The 22700-nt window shown below is 40.6% G+C and overlaps 1 protein-coding gene across 2 annotated transcripts in view; it reads left to right on the forward strand.

The window, feature by feature from the left end:
• The window catches only part of RSF1 (remodeling and spacing factor 1), a 60719-nt gene extending 47698 nt beyond the window's left edge, over nucleotides 1-13021 (forward strand). For both annotated transcript variants that reach the window (XM_042024182.1, XM_042024184.1), the window contains 7 exons: nucleotides 161-215; nucleotides 1510-1616; nucleotides 4553-4620; nucleotides 5706-5913; nucleotides 7633-7856; nucleotides 9815-10006; nucleotides 11730-13021. In XM_042024182.1, coding sequence (XP_041880116.1) covers nucleotides 161-215; nucleotides 1510-1616; nucleotides 4553-4620; nucleotides 5706-5913; nucleotides 7633-7856; nucleotides 9815-10006; nucleotides 11730-12304 — 1429 coding nt within the window. In that variant the 3' untranslated portion in view covers nucleotides 12305-13021. The remainder of the gene's footprint in view (nucleotides 1-160; nucleotides 216-1509; nucleotides 1617-4552; nucleotides 4621-5705; nucleotides 5914-7632; nucleotides 7857-9814; nucleotides 10007-11729) is intronic.
• Nucleotides 13022-22700: the final 9679 nt, after the last annotated feature.

A 22700-nucleotide genomic window follows, 5' to 3' on the forward strand; every position in this document is an offset into this window, starting at 1 on the left:
CACATAATCCCAACTTCAGTAACTGTTTTCATTTGGAACATCCTCTTGGGATGTTTCTGCCTAATGATAGTAAGAGCTTCAAATGGTGCTAATTACAGCATTATTTTAGATACCTGCAGACTTTCTGTAAGCTTATTTTCATTTTCTGTCTCTCCTCAAGAAAAGAGCGATTGGTGTATGTGGGCATCAGTATTGAGAACATCATTCCACCTCAGGTAAGCTACTGTTTCTATGTGGTATTATTGTTTTATTTTCCAAACTTCTCAGGGAGGAAGTTCCTCAGTGCTCTGTCAGAGGTGGTAGTAGCATCTTGGAAAGAAAAATCGATCTATATGCAGATCAGAAATAATTCTAGACCCTTCATTTTAGACAGAATATAGCAGAGAAACCAAGGGAGCTTTATGGTGTTTACTAGAGCCACCTGATGCCACACAGAGTCCTCTCCCAGTGAGAGATTGCAGAACCACCTCCCTGCCCATTACAGTTGGGTTTTGCATTGAGTGCTCCAATATTCAGTAGTTTATAAAGGTGGGATTCAGTTACTTAACTCCGGTGTTTGCTGTGCAGTTATCTAGGTCTGAGCTAATTGTCAAGGCTTTCCTTTGGAACTGATGGAAACAAATGTTTCTGGCTTATGATTCAGAGGGGAATATGTAGTATCTTTTAGCAGCATAGCATTTGCCTTCAATGAGGGGATGTTAAGGTCATGTGATTAAAAACTGTAAACATTCAGTGTTTCATTAACAGATGCTTTTTTATGGTTTCCCTTGGGAAAAGAGGAAAAATGCTTTGATTCACATGAAGAACAGCCTCTTCTCACTTAAATACATTCTAAAGCAAGTCTCTTGAAGTCTTAGGCAAATGCTTTCATCTGGAATTGTACAATCTGTTCTTTGCAGCTTAAAATGGGAACTTTTGCTCATTTTAAACATAGACTTTCCACTCTGCCTGGCTGTAACAAGGCCAGCTTTTCCTCCCTGTCTCTGAATAACAGAAGAACGATAACAGATTTTAAAAACTTGCAAAAGAGTTGATGGCTGAGAGCAAATATTTGAAAAATGCAGCCTGGGGGCAGATTATGTTGCTTTTAAATTAATAACTTGCAAACAATATAGTAAAACTAACCTGCATGAAACTTTATTAAAACTGCACTGTGTAAAGCTATCCCTGTGCTCACTATGTAGAAGTGGTGGCCACAGTTTGTTCATTTACTAGTCCTGGGAGTATCATCCGAGGCGTGATCTCAGCATTGCAGTATAAACACAATGATCCAATAGCCTAAACCCTTAAACTCTGTGTTTGGAAAGTTATGTAGCCAGTAAGAGAAAAATGTGCAAATTCACCTGAACTGCTGTAATAAGTCACTATATTACAAGTTCAAACGTGCTGTGTTGGGCACATGAGCTTTCTAGACAGAATGAATAATCTGTATCACATGAGTTCAGTCATAATGACTGCGAAGGGAGAGAGAAGATAAAGCTTTTTGACACTTCTGTCTGATCTGAACAGGAGCCAGAAATACCTGAAGGCCAGGAAGAAAAGAAGAAAGATTCCAAAAAGCCCAAATCAAAACTCGAAAGGAGATCTACCAGAACCCGAAAGTGCATAAGCTACAGGTAAGCAGCTTGTTTAAATAGCTTGTACAGCAAAAGTCATACTGTTTTCTTTCTGAATCATTCCACCAATTCTCATGTGAACTCCTACATTTAAAAGAGAAGCCCAACTAAAGTGTCTTTGTTCTTTCCTCTGAATACTGGTTATGCTTGGTGGTTGTGAGAGCATGAGGTGGTACAGTAAAGGGGTGATGCATTAAAAAAATGAAAAGGTATCTGGTGTCTTGTTCAGGAATAGTTGAGAAGGTTTTGGTACTACTGCAGTTTCTGAAGTGAGTTAAAGCAGGTGAATCAAACCTCTCCTTTTTGCAAGGGAAACTTCTGCTTGTGTCTAAAGGCCTTCAATTCCTTGCTGTCTTCCCCCTCCCTGCTTTAGACCTCCCTTACATGAAAGGGGCATGAAAGTTAAAATGTAATTATCACACAGTACATCTAAAAATGTACCTCTTTAGAGAAATCTGTAACTCTTTAGAGAAATTGTGACAAAAATGCTATTAGTAAATGAAAGTGCCAAGATATTTGATATTTTGATATTGAGCATTCTGAAAGTAGAATAGGTCACTAAGGTTTCCAAAATTCAGCATGATCTTAATAATAACTTTTGTTCTCAGTGTATTACCAAGTTGTTTCTATAAACTGCTTTCTAAATAATACCTTGTGACACTGTATCATCTTCAGTCCACTAGGCAAGTAGAATGCCTTTGGGATTAGAAAAGAATGTGGTTGCCTGAGAGATTGTGGGGGTTTGACCAAGATGCATTAGGAATGTTAAAAAAACCCCCTACCTTTCCAGTAGTTGCTTTATGTAGACCTTTATAATCAAAAATCAGAGCACTCCAGTATTAGAACAGCAAACCTTGCAATAATACCATCATTGAGTTTAAAGTCAGCCTGGTTTTGCTGCTGAGGAGAGGCATCGTGTTTGTATAGGCTGGGTTTTCCAGCCTGGTCAGAACACTCAGTCTGACCTTGCTTAGCTGTTGGACTTTGATGACTTTTTCGGCAGAAGTCACACTAATGAAAATGCCACTGCTGCTTTGGGAAATTAAGTATTCCTGTAAGGAGTGTTATGCTACAGGCAAGATTACATAGATCTGCTATTACATTAATAATAGGTCAGGCAGCATCTGACCACGGGGAAAAAAAACCCTTGCCTGTAGGGTGTGTGGCACAACTTCAGCAGGACCCATGTTGTGCAAAACCAGTACATTTTTATTGAAAGTAATGTTCCAGAAGAATCAGTCTTCTGATCAAAAGTGATAATCTTTCTTACAGACTACATCATGCACATAAGTTTGAGCTTAGAAAAATATTACATGTATCAGTGTGTTAGATTTATATGTCTGCAGTGAAATTCCACTGATATCACTGAGAGTTGTGACAGCAGGGGAAAATAAATGCTAAAGGTCTTATTCCAGTTTGAAACAGATCTGTATTGTTAAGCATCCTGGTTCTCTAAAAGATCTGTAATCCCTTTGTATCACCTGAGTCATCTGTTGAGTCCTCTCGTGAGCAAGTTAGCAAAAACCTGTATCATGAATAAAGCAGCAGCAGAAGAAATTATGTTCCATTACACCTAATGGACAAGCAGCTGTCAGCTCGTGGCTGAGCTCAGGTTATTTGGTAGCAGTGGTTTTGAAAGCATTAAGTGATTTCTCACATTTTAAAGAGGGGATTTTTTTAGCTATGTGGAGGGAAAACAGTGTTTGAGTAATATGGAACTAATCTTACTAATGGAATAACTTCCAAGTTATTTCCTCACTGGGTAGAGCTGCCTTGAGCATGGTATGCAGTTGTTCTTAAAGAATATAAAGATATCAGAAGTTCTTCACCTTACTTTTAAAGGAGAAAGTGTTTTATGCTTACTATTGGAATACAGAGTAAACTATTAGACTGCTGGAGGTTCCTATGGAGGGCCAAGGTAAATATAACTGTAATCTCTCTTTCGTGACTGAGAAATGGAATCTTTAATGAATGTATTGTCCAATTGTTAGTTGTCTGTATCTGAAAAAATGCAAAAAATTAACTTTTTGAAAAACAAGAAGAAAAATTTACATCTAAATAAAATATCTTTTCTATATAGTTAATAAAATTTGTACCTTTGCATGTCGGAGCTCAAGGCCTCTATTTGTTGGAACAGGTAACAATCCTTTTCTATGGAATTGGAATTCATAACTGAAGAAACAAACTGAGGTCATCTGTGTTGAAAGGATTGGATCTCTTCAGTTTGCTGTTCTCCTTAAATGAGTTACTCAGGGTGCAGAGGTTGATGCAGTTTTAGAAAAGCTGTTGCAGGACAAACACACTCAAATACTTTGCTTTTGTTTGTCCTATTCAGTTATCCTATTCAGTAACATTGCATTACAACTTACTTATGTAGATTTACAAGGAACTTTGTACTTTGTGTTTTATTTTATCTGTTCAGCTTAGAATGTTGCAGATCCATAAAGTATCATGAGCTTTAAGAGTAGAAAGCAGCTATATGAAATCAGAATAAAGACAGAATAAAGAATTTTACATTGAGTTTAATAGATGATTCTCAGGCTGTTTTGAAGGTTGGTAGAGCTAATGTCATCTAATAAAAGTGGAAAAAGTGATGAATACTTTGTGTGAAAATGCCACTGAAACTATTTTAAAGAAGTTTCAGATTATATATTGTTAAATTCACAGGCATGTTGTGTAAAATGGAAGGGGATTTCTGTTCATATAACTCAATAGTAAGAGAGGCAGTGGTAAATAATTTGCAAGCAAATAGAAATAAGAAACACAACTTTGATAATAAAATAGCCATTTTTTAAAAATCTGGCCCATTATTTTAGTTTATTATGTATCCAGCCCACTGTCTGTGCAGTGTAACTTCTTCAGATTTTGAGGTGTGTTTTCATAACGATTTAATTAAGGTTCACTTCAAAGTGGTAAATGAAAGCTGTTATTTTTAGGTTTGATGAATTTGATGAGGCAATTGATGAGGCAATTGAAGATGATATCAAGGAGGCTGATGGAGGAGGTATGTTTCTGATGTTACTTGTTTTCCATTGCAATGGTGATAAGAAGATGGAGACCAAATTTATTTTGATACGAGAAGCAACAAATATAATCCTCTCCCTTTAAACTTTGAAGTTTGCCAGGGTTTTTTTTACTGCTGTATTTTTGGACATGAAGTAAATTTCCCTTAGGAATGGTCATCCCAAGCTGGCAAAAGGTGTCAGAAAATTAGTAAAAGTTGATAGTTAAATTCAGCCTGTACGGGTTTTTATATATGTAACGAGTAAATTTTGGATTTGAGATTGGAGTGGCAGCAGTGCTCTTGACATTTGTCCCCTGTAAAAAGAGGGCTCACAAATTGCTCTGCCACTGGACCCCCTGAAGACTGTGTGTACCAAATTTTCTTAATATTCATCCAGCTCTATAAGCACTTCTCAGCTGAATGTGAGTAAAGTGAAATTCTGTTCTTTGTTGCCTGTTAAGGCAAAAGAGATCTTCCGCACTGTCTGAGGGATGGAGGTGGATTTGTGCTTCTGTATCACCTTCACTTGCCTGGAGAAAACAGCCATGAAGTATTGTCCCTCAGTTGTTTAGCCTGTGGCATTTCCATGCACTCACCAGATTCAGAAGCTCATGGATGTAGGCAGACAATCTGAAAATCGTGTGTCTGTGGGTGTGTAACACAAGGTCCACTACAGTAAACATAACCGAGTCTCAACACTGAAGCAACTTTTCAAAAACTCTACTTCCTGGCCAAACAGCTACTCAAACACTTAATCTCCCAAGAAGGGTATTCAGCATTACAAAAAAAGTATATTTTTTGATAATTGCCCTCTCAAAAGGCATTGGTGGGGTAATAATGTGGGTTGGGGTTGAGCATCAGAGTGCTGACACTTAACCATGACCTTCTGCATGGACCACAGTATTTCCAAGCGACCACAGCTGGGCTGTGTGTGTCAGGAGCAAGACTCTGGACAGAGTCTTGCTTGACAAAAAAATACTCTGCTTTACAGAAAATAAACTGAAGTTAAGCACATGCAAGATCTGTGGAAAGTTAAGCAAGAAAATAAACTTGCTATTGATTCCCCTTTCTGTCTCTGAATTCAGGCATTGGCAGAGGCAAAGACATGTCAAATATCACAGGTCACCGTGGAAAAGACATTTCCACAATCCTAGAGGAAGAAAGGAAGGAAAACAAGCGACCACAAAGGGCTGCTGCAGCACGACGCAAGAAACGACGGCGACTAAACGACTTGGATAGTGACAGTAACATGGATGAAGAGGAGAGTGAGGATGAATTCAAGATCAGTGATGGGTAGGTCTGCAATTTAACTTCCACCACAAATCACTGACCTCTACAGGCTTCTGTGACTCTGCAGTGCCCCTGAAATGATCATCAGGAGCATGTTCCCAGTGCTGGGATGGCACTACACAGTGCCAGTAAAAGTCACAGAATGATAGAATGATTTGGGTTGAAAGGGACCTTAAAGATCACCCAGTTCCAAACCCCCTACCATGAGGTCCTCCTTACCTAGGGGAGCATCATTGTACTGGAAAAACTGCACTCTGGATCCATGTGCTGACATCATCCAATTAAATTTTAAGCATAACACATTCTGGAAATGTTACTGGGATGTTTGAGGCCTCACTACAGGCTTTTGTTGGTGAAGGAGCCAGGTGGGCTCAGTTCTCTGGCTGATGTGACTGTCCAGCAGAAATCCTTAACAAAAATGTAGCTAAAATGAAGCTGCTTGTTTCCTTTTAAAAATAAAAGTTGAAATTCCTATTCTGTGGGAACTTTTTTTGGTCCGATTGTCATTTAGAAATTGGAAGAGGAAAATTTTCATTATTTAGAGCATGCAGAACTTGACAGGCAGATTCTGAAATTAGTTCTTCATTGCTGCTCTGTAGGAGGTAGAGTTTGAAAACAGCGAAAGAAGTGGCTTATACTGTAGAAAACAAATACATGTCATGTGAAGCTTTAAACTACATGAGTATTGCTCTGGCTGACTGAAACTCACTTTCCACAGAATTTCTCATCATTCAGTCTGGGCAGTTAGTGATGTTAAAAAAATTGATAATTTTAGATTAACTTTATGCCTCAATGAAGCAACATAATAAAGCAAGCATGAGGCTGTAGGCTCTTCACCAGCAACATTTGAAGCTTTACACCAATCACTGGAGTCAATTTACTAAGTGTATGGAAAATCTATACAAGATAGATGCAAATTTTGAGCTTTGTTTTTCACCTGTGACCGTGCTGAGGACATTTCAGTGGCACCCTGAATAATTGAGCTACGTGTGCTGGAAATTTCCAATCAATGAGTGTAGCTTGTGGAAATGTCATAGAATTAATAGTGCATTGATCTGTTAAAGTGTACTCATGCATTTTCAGCTCCATCCTCTGCTTAGGACCTTCTGGAATTTAGATTTGGCTAGCAGCCAAATGCAAATGACTGTGTACCTTCAGTGCTCAATGGTTTTTAAAAAAGCCTTGTCTCCTTGGAAATCGTGGGAATGTTACAAGTTTATGAGGTTGTGAGGTGCATGTTTTGCATTAGAGCCATAGTTTTGTGTTAAGACACGATATTCTAATTCTCAGAAATCATGTGGGGACAGTTCTTGGTTTGTGAAGGAGAGGTCAGCTTTGCTAGAACATGGTTGGTGTTTTTTCCCCTCCACAGGTACTGCTATGCAGACATTACATTGCAGTGAACCATATGAATGCTCCAGAATCTGTCCTATGTTAATGCCTCCTGCAGTGTTGGTTTGACAGAGTGTTTCTATCCACCTGCTGTTCTGGTCTGCTGTGTAATGTAATGCACTGTGGAGCCATATCCCAAATACACAGCTGAAACCTTATGTCAGTGATGGCAGCTTGCTCTCTCTGGGTCTTTGCCCCTCATTATAAGATTTGTGCTTCTTTTTGTTTTGTATAAAACAACACTTATCACGTGCTTGTAAAATACAAGTACTATTTCAGTCCTTTAGTTTTGATACCTATCTCTGTTGTCTGGGGTTTTCCTTTGAACAGATCTCAGGATGAGTTTGTTATATCAGAGGAAAATCTAGATGAAAGTGAAGATGACCCACCATCGAACGAGGACAGTGACTCCGAGTTCTGTGCCCGCATCTCCAGACGACACCTCTCTAGGCCCATGAGGCAAAGCAGGCGGTTACGAAGGAAAACAGTCAAGAAAAAATACTCTGAAGATGATGAAGACGAAGATTCTGAGGACAATTCAAGCAGAGAGTCTGGTGAGTATAAGCAATCTTAGGTATTTTAAGTACTCTGTTCTGGAGAGAGGAAGATTGGGAGTCTGAGTTCCTGTCAGGACTGACACTAACTTTTTTTGCTTGCTTTGGTCAAATCAGATATCATCTTTGCTGTAAAGCAGTTTGCTACTTGTTCTGCTGTTGGTATTTTTCAGGAAACTGGTATTAAACACTAGGTTCTTGGCATTTCTAGGTAGTTACGTATTTAAATAAATGCTTGTCCTATAATTCTAGAGGCCACCTTTGTGGATAGTTGCAGCTACCTCTGCACCTCTCCTGTTTGACACATGATTACAGGAAAGAGGATGGAGACAAAAGTGTGCTTCTTTATAGCTACTAGAAGACCTTCTGAACACATCTATGAAAAAGATTCTGAAAGAAACATTTTCTGTCACTTTTATGGAAGAAAACTTCAGTTGTATGGCATTCTGTGTTTTCTGGCAGGCTTGAAGGCAAAGAGTAACACCATGAATCTCTCTCTCCTAAAATTATCCTTAAAATCTTTAGTAAATGAAGACTCTTGCATCACAGGAGAACCTAATAATTCACTTTATTCTACTTGTCCTTCAACTATTTCATTTTCTGTTGGCACGGTTTGAAGTATGAGAATAGTACCTGCAATACTTTAACCTTTTCATGATCAGCATCTTTCTCTGAAGACTGTCCTCCTTGTTTTGCCTCATTTGAGACACAGACTAGAAAGTGCCGTATACATGAGCACTCATGTTTTCTCACTCTTACTGTGAATTTAAGGTTCTAGCTATACTGGAGTGTTAACTTGCTGCAGTGTGTGTTATCTTTCCAGTGTTTTGTCTGTCTGTGTAGAATATAGATGATGAACATGTTGGAGTAAGTTGCTTTGGAGTACTGATTTCCAGAAGGAGGGTTCATGCATGGACAGATGAAGACAGCTGTATGAGTGGTTAGAGTGATTGTTGTCTCCCTGTCCTCAATGCATCACTGCACTGATCATAAGCTCTTATCAATGAAGATACTGGCAGAAATCTAAAGAGGTTGCTTATCTGTTCTATAATGCCCAGGAGCAAGTGTTTGTTTCCTGGTGGACACACATCTGTGATAAAATCAACTGATTTCAGTATAATTCCATATATATATGAAAGTATAATCTTAACTGTGTGTTTCTATTTCTCTCTCACCTTTATTATTGTCCATCAGGATCCTGCTTTAAGCCTGTTTTGAGCTAAGGAAGTCAGGTGCCCTGCAAGTGGCTTTGTTTTCAGTCTCCAGAGATGGAATTTCTTTCTGAAGCTGGTTGTTCTTGCTGACTTGCTCTATTTCTTTGCCTAATGTTTTAGGAAGTAAAGAGGATGCCACTTTGTTCTGTGACTCATGTCAATCACTAACTTAGGAACAGTGTGTGACTTTTATAGAAATGTATCTTGGGATAATTGTTCTGGCATAGCTCAGTGAAAAGCAGCTGAAGTTGATTTGAGGCTATTTTCAACTGATGTAAATAAATTTAATTTTTGAAGACATTAGCTGCAGTAGACTGGTGCAGGAAGAATTGTGATTACTGGTAAGTTTCTTCTGTATGGTTTCTGTTTTAAGCAAATTCATGATTGAGGGAAACTGATTTTTGTTGTTAACCGATATAGCTCAGGTCCTGGAGTTTCATCTTGTCAGTCGTTTTTCATCTACCTGTTCTTAAAGTCTTCTAGTAGAGTACAATTTATTTAAATTTTAAATACAGAACAGACTCTCCTGAGGCACTGGTAACATGCGCCATCAGCTCCAGTTCAGTAAGTGAAGTGGTTATTTCCACTGTCAGGAGTTCTAGAGATGTCTTTGACACCAATAGAGATGAGGCAACAAAAACACTGTAAGGAAAAATATCTGAATTAGGAAACTTAACTAAATTTTTTTTGTGAGGCAGTTTTGCTTTGATGGAATAATGCATGTCACTGTTTTGTTCCATACAGAGAGTGGTGATTACACAGATTACAGTGATGATGATTACCTGGAAACCAGGAGGAGAAGATCAAGACGGAATCAGAAGAGACAAGTTAATTATAAGGAAGATTCAGAAAGTGATGGCTCACAGAAAAGCGTCCGATATGGGAAGGAGTTGAGAAGAGTTCATAAACGCAGGCTCTCCACTTCAGATAGTGAAGGTAAAATAAACAGTCTGGCATTTCCAGGAGCTGGTGTATATCAGCATTAGCACAAGGGGAAAGCTATATAATTCTGAGATTTCAGAGAATTGTCTTTCTAGAGTTTCTTGATGTTTCTCAGAGACTCTTTCCTTCTGAAACAGCCCACTGGTACTTCATGATGCACTGAGTCACTTCTCAAATTCATCATTGCCCCTAATCCTGACTTACAGGTCTGAATGTACTGTGCCTGGCACAGAGTGTTGGGATTCCAGAATTGGCACTAATGCAACTATTTCACCATGTTTCTCTTAAGAGGTCACAAAACTGCATCCCACGAGCCTCTAAAGATTGTCTTATGTAAGAGGAAGGGCATTGCCTCTGGTGCCTTGACTGTGTTTGTGCTGGTGGTTCAGACTCATTCTATCTCCTGTTTAAGGAGCTGTGCAAAGTGCAGAGGAAGCCTCTCTCAGTAATGCCAGTCACACTGAGCGATTGGTGTGCTTTGTGATGTATAACTAATTAGCTTTTACGAAACCAGCCACTGACTTGAGCTGTTTTGGATTGTGGGGGCCCAGCTTATGAGACCTTAGGTCTGGCTTTCCAAATGCTGAGCGGTGCAGGTTGCGATGGATACCAGGCTTCATCAGAAAATGAGCCATCCTTGACAGCCCAAGTGCCTCAGTTTTGGAAGGGCTGTCCTGAGATTACAGAGTGGTAGAGTATCCTCTAGGTGAAGAGAAACAAGTATGTGATGCAAGTGTGTAGTATCTCAAAAACATGATCTTCAATACAGCCTGTTCTCAGGAATCCGCTCTCTGGTGGCTTTTGTTTTTCCCAGCACTAGTGGCTTTAAACATTCCTTGATTGACACTGTCTTTTCTTCATGAAATCCCATCTGCTCGGGTATTTTTGGTACTGGCTTTCCATGCATTAAAATCAGCACCATCTAGCACCTTTCCAGCACTCTCCCACAGTTCCCACAGTATATCATAAAATGCATAAGAGCATTACTGGAATTGTAATTACTTTGAAAATAGAGGAACACTGACAGTCTCTATCAACTTGAACCTACATTAAATAATACCCTTTAAAATGAAAATTCACGATTTCTAGTGGAAATCACAAAGACACAACAAATTGTTTGCCATTTGATTTTTCAGTTTCCATCGCTTCTCACCACAACCATCAAAGATCAGTGTAAAGGCTGTCAGTGTGTAGGCAATAAAACCAAGCTTCCCATTAAAGAGCAGCAAACTTTAGGTGACAGGCAGCGTTCCTTTACTTTAGAAGTTGTATATAATTTGGGCGTGGCAGGGGTATAGTACAGCTTTGTGTGTGTGTGTAGATATATGAATTTTATGATAGAGCAGCCATTATTTGGGTTCTCAGTTTCTGTCAGGGCGCAAATAAAGCGCATACTGTGAGATGAGGAATGCAGTTCTGCGTTATTCACAGCATGGAGTTACCAATTTTAGGGGAGAATACACCTACTTCCAAAGCCTTTGGTACTCCTCATCTTGGAAACAGAATATCCATAAGTTGTTGATACTTGCTACATTAGAAGTTTATTTAAAAAGAAAAAAGAATGCAAGCGTTTGGGCTTGGTTGGGGAACCTGGGGAAGGAGGCAGAAATGTGTGTGCTGAGAGAGCTGTCTTGTTAATGAGTGTGAAAGGTGAAAAATAAAGTGTAAATGTTGCACTGAGATTTGCTAATGGCTCTAAGTCTACTGCTTCTTCCAGAGAGCTACACATCTAAGAACTCTGAAGATGATGAATCCACAAAGGAGTCAAAGCGATTGATTCGAAAACGTCGGCGAAGTACGGATGACTATTCTGAGGAAGAAGGAGAGGATGAGGAGGAAGAAGGGAAGCCTGTCCGCAAACGCCTGAATCGAATCGAGACTGACGAGGAAGATACCTGTGAAAACGCGAATGACAACACAGAAACCCCCGCTCCTGCAGATAAGCTGCCAGCAGCACAAGCCCCCCAAGACAACCCCAAGAAGCACTGCTACCGGATAGAGAGCGATGACGAAGATGACTTTGATAACGTAGGGAAAGTAGAGAGCCCTTTGGACTACAGCCTGGTGGACTTGCCTTCCACCAATGGACAGAGCCCAGGGAAAACCATTGAGAACTTGATTGGCAAGCCAAGTGAGAAGACCCAGGCTCCCAAGGACAGCACAGCCAGCGCCAGCCTGGCGCCCAACGGGACAGGGAGTGGGCAGGAAGCAGTAGGGCCGGAGGAAGATGAAGATGAACTTTTGAGAGTGACTGACCTTGTTGATTACGTCTGTAACAGTGAACAGTTATAAGACTTCCATTTTTGTGCTAATTTATTCCACGGTAGCTCATACCAGCGGGCCAGTTATTAAAAGCTGTTTTATTTTTCCTAGAAAATTCTCCACTACAGTATCACTTTCTAGAAGCAAGAATTTCACCAGTCCTGCAGTCTTTCTGTGAAGTGACCAGTTTTGAACTTTGAATTGCTGTAAATTCCCTCTCTTACCCCCCCTCCTCCTTCCAAGTCCATGGTCCTGGGTAATTTCACTCACAAAAACCTTATAACAACAAGAGATTTGTATATTTTTGACTTTATATTTCCTGAGTGCATACAAATTTGTGGAAATGGGTGGCCTAAGAAAGCATTCCAAATCAGTCAGGGCCCAAACCGGAACTGGGGTGGGTTTGACTCAAGGGGTGGGGGGACGGGAGGGGGGTGGTGCAGAAGCACTTGTGCTTTAGCTTTTTCATATGAGATATATATTATATTTAAATGTTCACAACTTAGATTACAACTTAACAGACAGTTAAAAGCAAAATTAATGTCTGTACTGTCGCATTTTGTGAGTTGTAGGTTAACATACCATAGCTCATTTTAGTAATCACCTTCATGGAAGCAGTTTGATTTTAATACTGGAGGCAAACAGAATTATTAGAGGCCAAGAAGGTACCATAAACAAGAACTCTGCTATCCATTATGACTTGCAGACTTTCCTAATAAACATCCTTTAAAGTGTTTGTACAGTGAAGTGTACTGTAATGAAGTTTTTGACAGTCGAAACACTCTAGCCATGAATTTCTAAAGCGATCTCATGCACAGTTCATCAGATGGCCTTCAATGCACAGTGTCTAGTGGGAGGACATATTGACGTCAAGTTAGTCTGTAAGCTGGATGTCAAGTAAGTCTGTAAACACTGCAAACTTTTACAGACAAAAGAACACTGCGGTCGCTGCCCGGCCACGTGAGTTTCACCACCAGTTGGAGTATTCTGAACAAAATGTGTTTGTACAAACAGCATTGACCACAGAATGACAGTGCATCAGAGGATGGAGGGATTTTCAAATAAACCATGACTGGTCCATTCATGCCCTTAATATCTACTTCAAATTGAAGTAAACAAATGGAACAGTTTTCCTTTTGGAGGTTTCCTGTTTGGGGTTTGTGTGTGGTTTTTTTTTTTTGTTTTACTTATCTGCCTGGATGTATTAGCAGGTTTTGAATGTAGTTGTTGGCCTTTGGCCATTAGAATTTTCTTAAAATACATTTTAATAACTGTCATGTGACCAACTGATTTCAAGAAGGCAGAGTTTGAGAGAAACGCTTGACTCCAAGACATCTCATCAACTTTTGAGCAGGCATGAAGTGATATGTGCTTTTTTTCAAGGGAAAAAAAAGACAATGGAAGAATAAAAACCCCACCAAATCAACATGGGGGCACATCAAGAGCATTCAGTATTCTCTTTACTCTGATTAAGATGCAGGCTGTAGCATTTGTACATGTTACAGGACACAGACAGCTCAAACAGATCTGCCAAACATTGAAATCCAAAAAGGTCACATCTATTAATCCTTTTGCTCTGAGATTTGGATTTTTGACTGGTGTTTATGTCCATTGCCGGCAATGGATGCACCAAAACTGCTGCTGCCACTGTGGAGTGAGTTCTCCTTTCCTGCCCCACCTGATTCCCTTCCATTATATTGTATTTACTAGTCAGTCATTAAGCACTTCTGTTTTCTTGTAATAAAACCAGCATTAGGCCTTTACTAAATACCTCTAGAAAGCCTAGATCCAAAATTTACCTACCTTCTGGCCTTTAAAGTCTTGGTTTTGTTTCCCCACCTCTTTCTCCACAAGGTCTGTCAGAACCCCTCCGTAACACTTACTTGTTTGGGTTCTAGCAGTGCACATATCATGCTATAAAACTAGGATCAGAAAGATGCAAAAAAATGGAACTTGCTCATTATCTGCTGTGCTAAGCAAGCTTGTGATTAAAAACAAAGAGAAGTCACTCTCTACATGACAATTTAATTTCCTCAATGATTACATGTTTTCCTACCTTACTAGTGTTAACAACAGTTAAATGATTAAAATGGGGTAGTGACGAGCCACAGAAACTTAGAATGAGTTCTTAAAAGCATGTGTAGCGTTTTAAGCTACTCTAGTGCTTTCTTTGCTTAGGTGATACATAAATGTAGTGCTTCTAAATTCTAATATACTTGTGGTTTAGAACCAGTAAGAACATACGGCTTCTACTTGTCCATGGCAGTAGCTGCTGAGCATTTTTAATACTTGCAGTGCAAACTGATTCACATACAGCAACACTGTGCAATTGATGGTTCTTCATTTGTTTTGGCAGTGCCATATTTTTCTTTGCTGCCTGAGGGAGCCTTTTAGTATCTGATCAAACATTCTTGCTTGTAGAGTCAACTGCAAATGCTAAACACGTAGTGGGCAGGTAATTGTCCATGTAAGAAAATACAAAAGATTTAGAATTCTGAATATACTAATCAGGAAAAAAATTTGAGTGCTGAGTTAGAGTGATGTAAAAGCAGGAAAGACCAGGAAGCAAATTAGGAGCATTGAAGCTTGCATCAGGAGTGTCATGTTTTAAAAATGGCCAGTTGTTACCAAATTTTACTTTCTCTAGGTCACTTCTCAAAAGCAACTTTTCTGTCTTGTAAGAAGTCACCCTTGGTACCTGACATGGCTTCATCGCACAGGATCTGGAGTTCCTCCTTAGATCAGTGGGAATGGTGTGCAAGGAAAAACTGCAAAAAGTGCTCTGGAAAGTATTACCATTTTAAAACTTGGTATTTTTCTCATTTTTAAGGCTTCCTGCTTGGTGGAAAATGTATAGTCTGTTTGGGAAGATGACATTTTCTCAGAGGCCAGCTATCACACAGGGTTCACGCTGTTACAGTACGTATATGTGATTCCAGAGTGAAAATGCCTTCCTGGTGTCCTTACAGTCTTGTGCCCTTCTGTGCTCAGTGTGAGATCAGAAGTTAGTTGTCTTTGAATAGTGATCTTCAGGTGTACCTTTGGGCTTAAAGCTCAAACTGAATGGGAAACAGGGGCAACAGGCCAGCGTTTTTAACGAGAACAAGCAGCTACTGGCAGAACATGCAGAGCATTTATTCAGCTTGTTTACTCCACACAGATTGTCACTAAAAGCTTCGTCTTTTTTTACCTGTAAGCTCTTCTGTGTATAACTGACTGGGAGGAGAACTATGCGTAGTCTAAGTAGCTGGGAGGAAGAACATATAAATCAAGTGGAATGGATTTTTTTTGTGCCACCAAGATAAATGCTGGCTGTTTGCTTCCCTGTGTGGGGCTTCTGTGACTCAGCAACAAAAAGCACACAAGCAGGGCCACTCTGCAGTAATGAATGGGGTGCGTCAATCTGAGCAGAAGGGGGAGATAGATTTAACAACTGGGTTGGTTTCACCACAGTTGCTGTCTTCTGGTTGCTGAGTGATAAACCTGAGCATATTCTTGATATAAAATGGAAAATGACATCACATTTAACGACCCTTAGTTAGCAAGGCCAGTGCTGAACAATCAACTCTTTGATACTTTCATTTTGTACATGTTGAATTACGTTATGAAATCACTGCATCTTCCTGATTATTTTTTGAATGAAAAGATTGCTCTGGTCTAGCAGCACTTAAGAGAAACAAGAGATGCTTTTTTTAAAAAGGTCATTTTTGAAGTGTCACCTTAAAGATTTTGTTGTATTAAGTGTCTCCGTTACTCTCCATATTATAGGAGCTAATGACTTAGTTGGACTTGTTTTCTGTTCACTTCTGTTTTCTAATTGCTGTGTCTGAACTCTTGGTGAGAGACTTTACATTAAGAAGCTCAAGGGGCAAAAAAAGTATGTTCACAAAAGAAAAATTGTGTGGTAGTGGTACACTTGTTCTGATTTCTCTTCACATCTATTATTTGAACTACGCTGGTATCCAGATGCTGCAACTGTTAAATAATTTTAATCCTTCATTGTCAGGGGGTCCATTTTTATACCTCTGTTTTCAGGTGCTTATAACATGGTTTTCAGTTTTCTTCAGTAGGAAGCTCTAGTCTAAACCTTCCAATGATGATTTCAAATCACATATTTTTACAAACTTCTTTTATGAAAAGTAAGCAAGGAATTTTTACAGCACCTGCTTTTAAAATTCACTTCGTACACAGTGATTTAAATAAATTATGGCAGTAATGCTCACCCCCAGAACTGGTCTGAAAGATTTGTATCACCTAATTCAAAAAGGCTTTATATAGGCCTTGAAAATTTGGTTTGATACATGTGCAGTGACTGCTATTCACAGACTTGTAATACGGTTCTGATGTGCAGTGTGTGCACCCTAGGTATGTATTTGCATTTCATGTATGCTTCCTGATTTGGTGGGTATATAAAATCCTTAAATATATATGAATATATGTAGAAGATGAAGTATCTTCAAATGAAACCGTAACTTTGGGAAAAAATCCGTGTTGAATATGGTGTGGGAATCTCTAGAAATAAGGGAGCAGAATTTTGCAATTCCTTAAGTGTTTAAACCTTCCATAGAAGCGTTTAGGATATTGTCTGAAGTAAGGATTTGCAGGATCAAGACCACATTTCCTGGTCGTTTCATCTTCCTCCCCTTCCCTAACAGCGTAGGGGCTATATCTCACTTAAAATGTTGGAAGGCAGAAAGTAAAAAAATCCGGCAGAAATTATCCACTTGGGGGTTTTTTTCTGGTATATCTGATGTAAGAAAAATTCTATGACTAATTTTTGATGCTTTACCCAGTCTGAGACCTAACAGAGAGCTCTGGCTTCAGAAATATTTATCAGTTGGAAATTATTTCTGGACACCCAGCAGTTGGGGTATTGAGGATTACTAATCACTTTGGAAAGTCACATCACTTACCAAGCTCTTCTTTTGGATTAGGTGTAACTAACTGAGATAGTTCCAAACAACAAAAATGTGGGAATAATTGTCCCAACACTTCAGAGTAATTTAACTTACTTTGTATATTGCAAAAGATGTATATTGCTTAGTATAACACGTAAAAAAACCATTGTGTAGAGCTTCTGGGGGAAAGAATAAAACTCTTTAAAGTAGTTAAGTTTTTATAGTTGAATCTGTGGTGTAAAGCCCCCCGATTCAACTGCAATTAAAAGTAAGTCTTACAACTTGGGTTTTTGACTATCATCTTGCAAATGCTGGCGCCCCACACCTGAGCTGAGGAGCAGGCGAGGGGGCAGCACTGCAGTTAGAGGGGCACACATGCCTGCCAGTGGATCTGCTGTTGCTCCCTACAACCCCAAAGGTTGCTGAGGAGAGCCGAGCGACGGCGCGGCTCCGTTTGTTCGGCTGGTTTACTTCGTGCACTTTGCAGCACTTTGTGTATAGTCAGTCTCACTGGTTCCCCAGGTGCAGACCGAGTCAGTCGCTCCTGCTGTTTGGATGCTTGTTCCAATAACAGGGGAGATGGGGAGTAGATGGAGGGAAGCGGAATGGAATAGTGTGTATGCAAACCCAGGCCATTTGCAAGACAGGTCTTGGACAGGCCTAGAAACTACTTGTGACGTGCCCTTTAAAGGCTGAATTTCCAAAGGAAGGTCTCCATTGAGGAGAATCATCCCGATACCCTCCTTTTCTCATCCTGATTTTCAAAGTAACTGGAAAATGTACTTTATGTCTCCTTCCTTGAGAGAATAAATAATGTTCCTCCATCAGTGCAATGTGCATGTGGAAAAAATTAGAATCAGTCTGTAGAATATTATGACAATGTTTGTCTCTAGGGATGACAGTCAGAGTTCGCACAGTTTGCTTTCTTGTTTGTTCCTCTTACTGTGTCCCACACAACTGAATTTGGATCAGTCTGTCAGAACTTAAATGATTCTACAGGGATAAAGTCCTTCTGCAAAAACACATTATAGACCTCGTTACCAGTGCATCGTTTGTTAGTTAGAACAGATAAAAGTCCTTAATAGATACTAATCTGCTACTCGAGGTAGTTGTAGAAAAGGACATCAAGTCATAAAGCTGTAAGCCTTGTTTAGTTTTCCATTTTGTACTCATTATATGGACTCTAAAATCTTGTACAGTACCTTATTCCTATCCTATATTCATTCAAAGGATGCTCCTCCCCCTAACTGGCATTAAACCGCTGTGTTGCCAGTGCAGTTGCTGGTTCCTGCCCGTGTTTCACAGCCATCCTGCTGCACCCAGGGGATGGATGTGTGACTGATCCAAACGCGTCACGTTACCATTCCTGGGTGCGGGGCAGTTCCCACACAGGCACACGTCCTGTCCATGAGACAAACATCGGGGATTCTCAGCATCCCAGGTGGATGCTTACCCTCCAGTATTCTTTTGAGAACTGGATCGATTCTGCCAGATAGGTCTTTTAAAATTTAAGATACGCCTACATGAAATACAGTTTTGTCTTGCTGCCGTGTGCTGTTTGTATGTTTGTAAAGATGCCTTGAGTTCCTTAAAAATGGTCTCCACAGCTGGCCTCATCTTTTGTTTTCTTTCTCTAAAGAATTAACACAGTAAAGTTCCACAAGCTGAGCTCTTTATGTAGAGTTTAATCCTTGCATTTTTTGAGTCCTGAACCCTGGTTTTTTCAGTCTCTCTTCAATCATGACTTGCTACAATATCAAAGGGAAAGGACCGAGGGGACACACACTGTGTGTGTGGGAAGGGGGGGAGATACCTTGAAAAAACTGGAAGTGTTATTCTTGTTGCACATAAATTGGGTGGTGCTTTCACTGTCTTTTCCCTCCCACTGGTAATACCACGTGCATGTAAAACATGCTGCGTTAAAACTTTTTAAAATGGAAGTCATGGTGGCATAGTGCTCAAAGGGTTAACTGCAGTTTATTAACAGCTAATGTTTTTAGAATTGCAGTACACAACTGTTTAAATACTGTATTCCTTGTAAATGAAGTAAGAAAAAATGTTAAGGCTGGTGCCAATATTTTTGTTAATGAATTGTTCAGCGTTGTCTCTCACTACAGTCTGGTCAGAACTCTTTGTGTATAAGCTGGGCCTGAAGCCATTTTATAGCTTGTAGGCCTAATTGTGTAACTTTTCTTTCATAATGGTTTTGTTATAATATCTACTGTCATTTCTTTCATATAAATATGACATGTAAATTGTCATAATAAAAAAAAATTGAAATAACTCGATGTACAAAGTATAATGTGTATTGCAGATACAAGTGCTTTTTAATGGGCATTACACATGCATGTACCTCTCTTAGTTTTCGAATGAGCACTGAGTAATGGCTGCTGTGTATTGTTCCATGACGGGGCCACTGCCTGCCATGGGGACGGGCAACTCCTGGTTTATGTTGGTTTTATTATGGCAGCTCATCTGACAGAGTCTTTTCTTTCTTTGAGCAGCTCTGGCTGATGGTGGGGAAGACTGATGGATTTGTTTTTGCAGTCACAATGTTTTTCTGTGTGTGTTCCATCTTCTGTATAATTTTTGTATCTCACCTCACAGTGGTGTTGCAGTCACTTGACAAAAGCCAATGTGCCTGCAGCTGGCACTGTACCCAGCTAGGCTGTTCCAGCAGACAGCCATGAGGTGTCCACGTGCTCCTCCTGACAGAGGAGCCAGGTTCATTTATTTAGGTTCAGATGTGTAAAACCTGGAAAAAATAGGGGAAAAAATGGAAATCTGCAGAGACGCACTGAAGAAGCAGATGTTCTGACACGTGGCAATGGATGTGGATGATATTTCGGGACTCTTAACAGGAGAGAGTCAGGGAGAAAGAAACAAATCGAAGGAGAGAATGGCTTCTCTGTGTGAATTGCTGAAGCCTGTCAATCTTTATTTTGAATGTGTCTGTGGTTGCAGTCAAGCTGCTGCGTGTTCCTGTAGTGATGAGAAATTGCTGTGAAATCCGTCCTCTTGCTCCAAATCCACTGCTGAAACTTTACACTTCCATTTTTAACAGATTCGGGGTATCTAAGTCTGAACTGGCCACCTTATGGCAGGCAGTGCTGTGGAGAGAAACAAGCTCCTCTGGATGGTGAGTCCTGCCTTCTGTCCTAAGGTGACTCTTAACCCTGTGAAGGTACCTGCTGCCCTTCATTGCCTCTGAACATGGTCCTGGTTGACTAAATCACTGCTGGACATCCAGTGTTCAGATGTCTGTCCGAGGCTGGATTTTAACTCACTTAGCTGAAGAAAAGTTTTCAGATAGTGCCATTCTGTTCCATTCAAGCCTAGAGGAAATGTCTGCCTTCACCTCTAAGCTTCTGTTAGGTGCAGCACTCAGTACTCTGGTGTGAAGTGTCTGGATTATGTAAACAAGGAAGATGTGGATTTCTCCTCCTCCTTTAATGCCTCATCCTCAAAACCAACTTCCTGCCTGGGCTTAAACCATCCATTTTCCCATTTTCTTTTGGAAGAGTGGTATGCCACAGAAGAAAGACTCGCATTTGCATGCAGGAAGAGAAATGGACTCTCTACTGCTCCACTGCAGTGGCTTCAAGCTGCAGTAATTCAACCCCAACCACTCAGAAATCTTAATTATAATTGCCTTAAGTTGTTGTGTGATTTGGAGTTAACTGCAAAGGTGGTGAGAACTCTCTGTGGCTAATATGACAGCCACATTAGGTGAGAGGGGGCGGACATGAACAGGAGCATTGCTTTATAACCACTAAGTGTAATGAATGGTGTTTCCATGTATTTGGATCTCTTCCCACCAGCTGCCACAGTCTGATCAGTGTTCATGGATGAACTGTAAATTTTTGTTTCCGGTTGACCACTTGTCTTGGTGTGACAAACTTGAAGATGGTTGAGAAATACCCCTTTCCTCATCTCCTGTTGCCTCTGTTGTGTTTTTCCAAGCTATTCCAGTGGTGTTTAAATATCACTTCGTAGTGGAATTTGCTTTCATTTTGGTCTAGGTGATTATTTGTATGAGTAACAATTATTTCCTTAATTAGAATCCAGAATGGGAAGGCATGGTTGAGCAGCTTTCCAAAGCATGGTCAATAGCTCAGCCTAAGAGAACCATGTTATGTTCTGCTCTTTGCTGTCCAAGACCATAGCTAAGAAAGTCCAGAGAAAGGAAAGACGGGGATCTAATCTTGTAATAATTGGTTCATGTTTGTGAGAACCTGTGTTTGCACACAGGTAGGTAAATGACTCCCAAAAAGTAAATTTAAACTCTTAAAAGGGAAGATGAACATCCATGACAAGCTAACAACTTGCATGGGCTCTTGGCATGTTGCTATGGCAGGAGCATTTGTCATCCTGACAAGTCAGGGAGAAGGGATGTTTGCAGTGATGCTGTCTCACTGATAGCATTACCAGGAGCATGCCTGGACAGAGATGTACTTCACTGATGTGTCAGTAATCCCTGTTTCTCACTGCAGTAGCAAGAGAAATGGTGTAAATCTGGGGGAAGAAACAGGGCCAGTGCTCCTGAGGGGGTGGCAGCCTTTCCATCCCTGCAGTGTGCTGTCCTGAGACACCCCCAGCTCACCAGGTACTGCAATAGTGTCGGGCTCCTGAGCCCAACTTCATCACTGCTGAGGGAAATCAACTGGTTAAGCAAATTAAGCAATTCAGGTACTTGTGATTTTGTTTTTCTTCTCTGTGTGTATTTATGAGACACTGGGTGCTGGTCACCCACCAAAAATTCCCTTTCCAGCATCCGATAATGGTAATTGAAAAGTCGCTGTGTTTGTCTTTCCCTGTCACCCGTCCAACAGAGACTTGCAGGCTAAAATAGATATGGCAGAGATCAAGAGGCATTTGGACAATGCTCTCAAGCACATGGTGTGATTCTTGTGGTGTCCTGTGCAGGGCTGGGAGAGGGACTCAGTGATCATTGTGGGTCCCTTCCAGTTCAGGATATTCAATGGTTCTGTGACTGCTCTTGGTACTGTCAATTATAGAAACAGAATGGTTTGGGTCGGAAGGGACATTAAAGACCTGTTCCAACCATCTAGTTCCAAACCCCTTGCCATGGGCAGGGACACCTTCTACTACACCAGGGTGCTCAAAGCCCCATCCAACCTGGCCTTGAACACTTCCAGGGATGGGGCATCCACAGCTTCTCTTGGCAGCCTTTGCCAGTGCCTCATCACCCTCACAGGGAAGAATTCCTTCCCAATATCTAATCTCACCTTGCTCTGTCAGTTTGAAGCCTTTTCCCCTTATCCTATCCCTTCATGTCCTTGTCCAAAGTCCCTGTCCAGCTCTCCTGTATCCCCCTTTAGGTCCTGGAAGGGGCAGTAAGGTCTCCCGGGACCCTTCTCTTCGGAGAACAGCTCTCAGCCCGTCCCCACAGCAGAGGTGCTCCAGCCCTCAGCGATCAGCTCAGCGCTCCCCTTTGCTCCTCTCTTCCAGACAAAGATGAGTTAACTCCGACCCCGCCCGCAGCACTCGTGGCACCCAGACGGCAG

Source organism: Corvus kubaryi, unplaced genomic scaffold (genome assembly GCF_017639235.1).
Source record: "Corvus kubaryi isolate FWS band 111438036 unplaced genomic scaffold, C.kubaryi_AGA036_p1.0 37260, whole genome shotgun sequence".
Classification (NCBI taxonomy): Eukaryota; Metazoa; Chordata; class Aves; order Passeriformes; family Corvidae; genus Corvus; species Corvus kubaryi.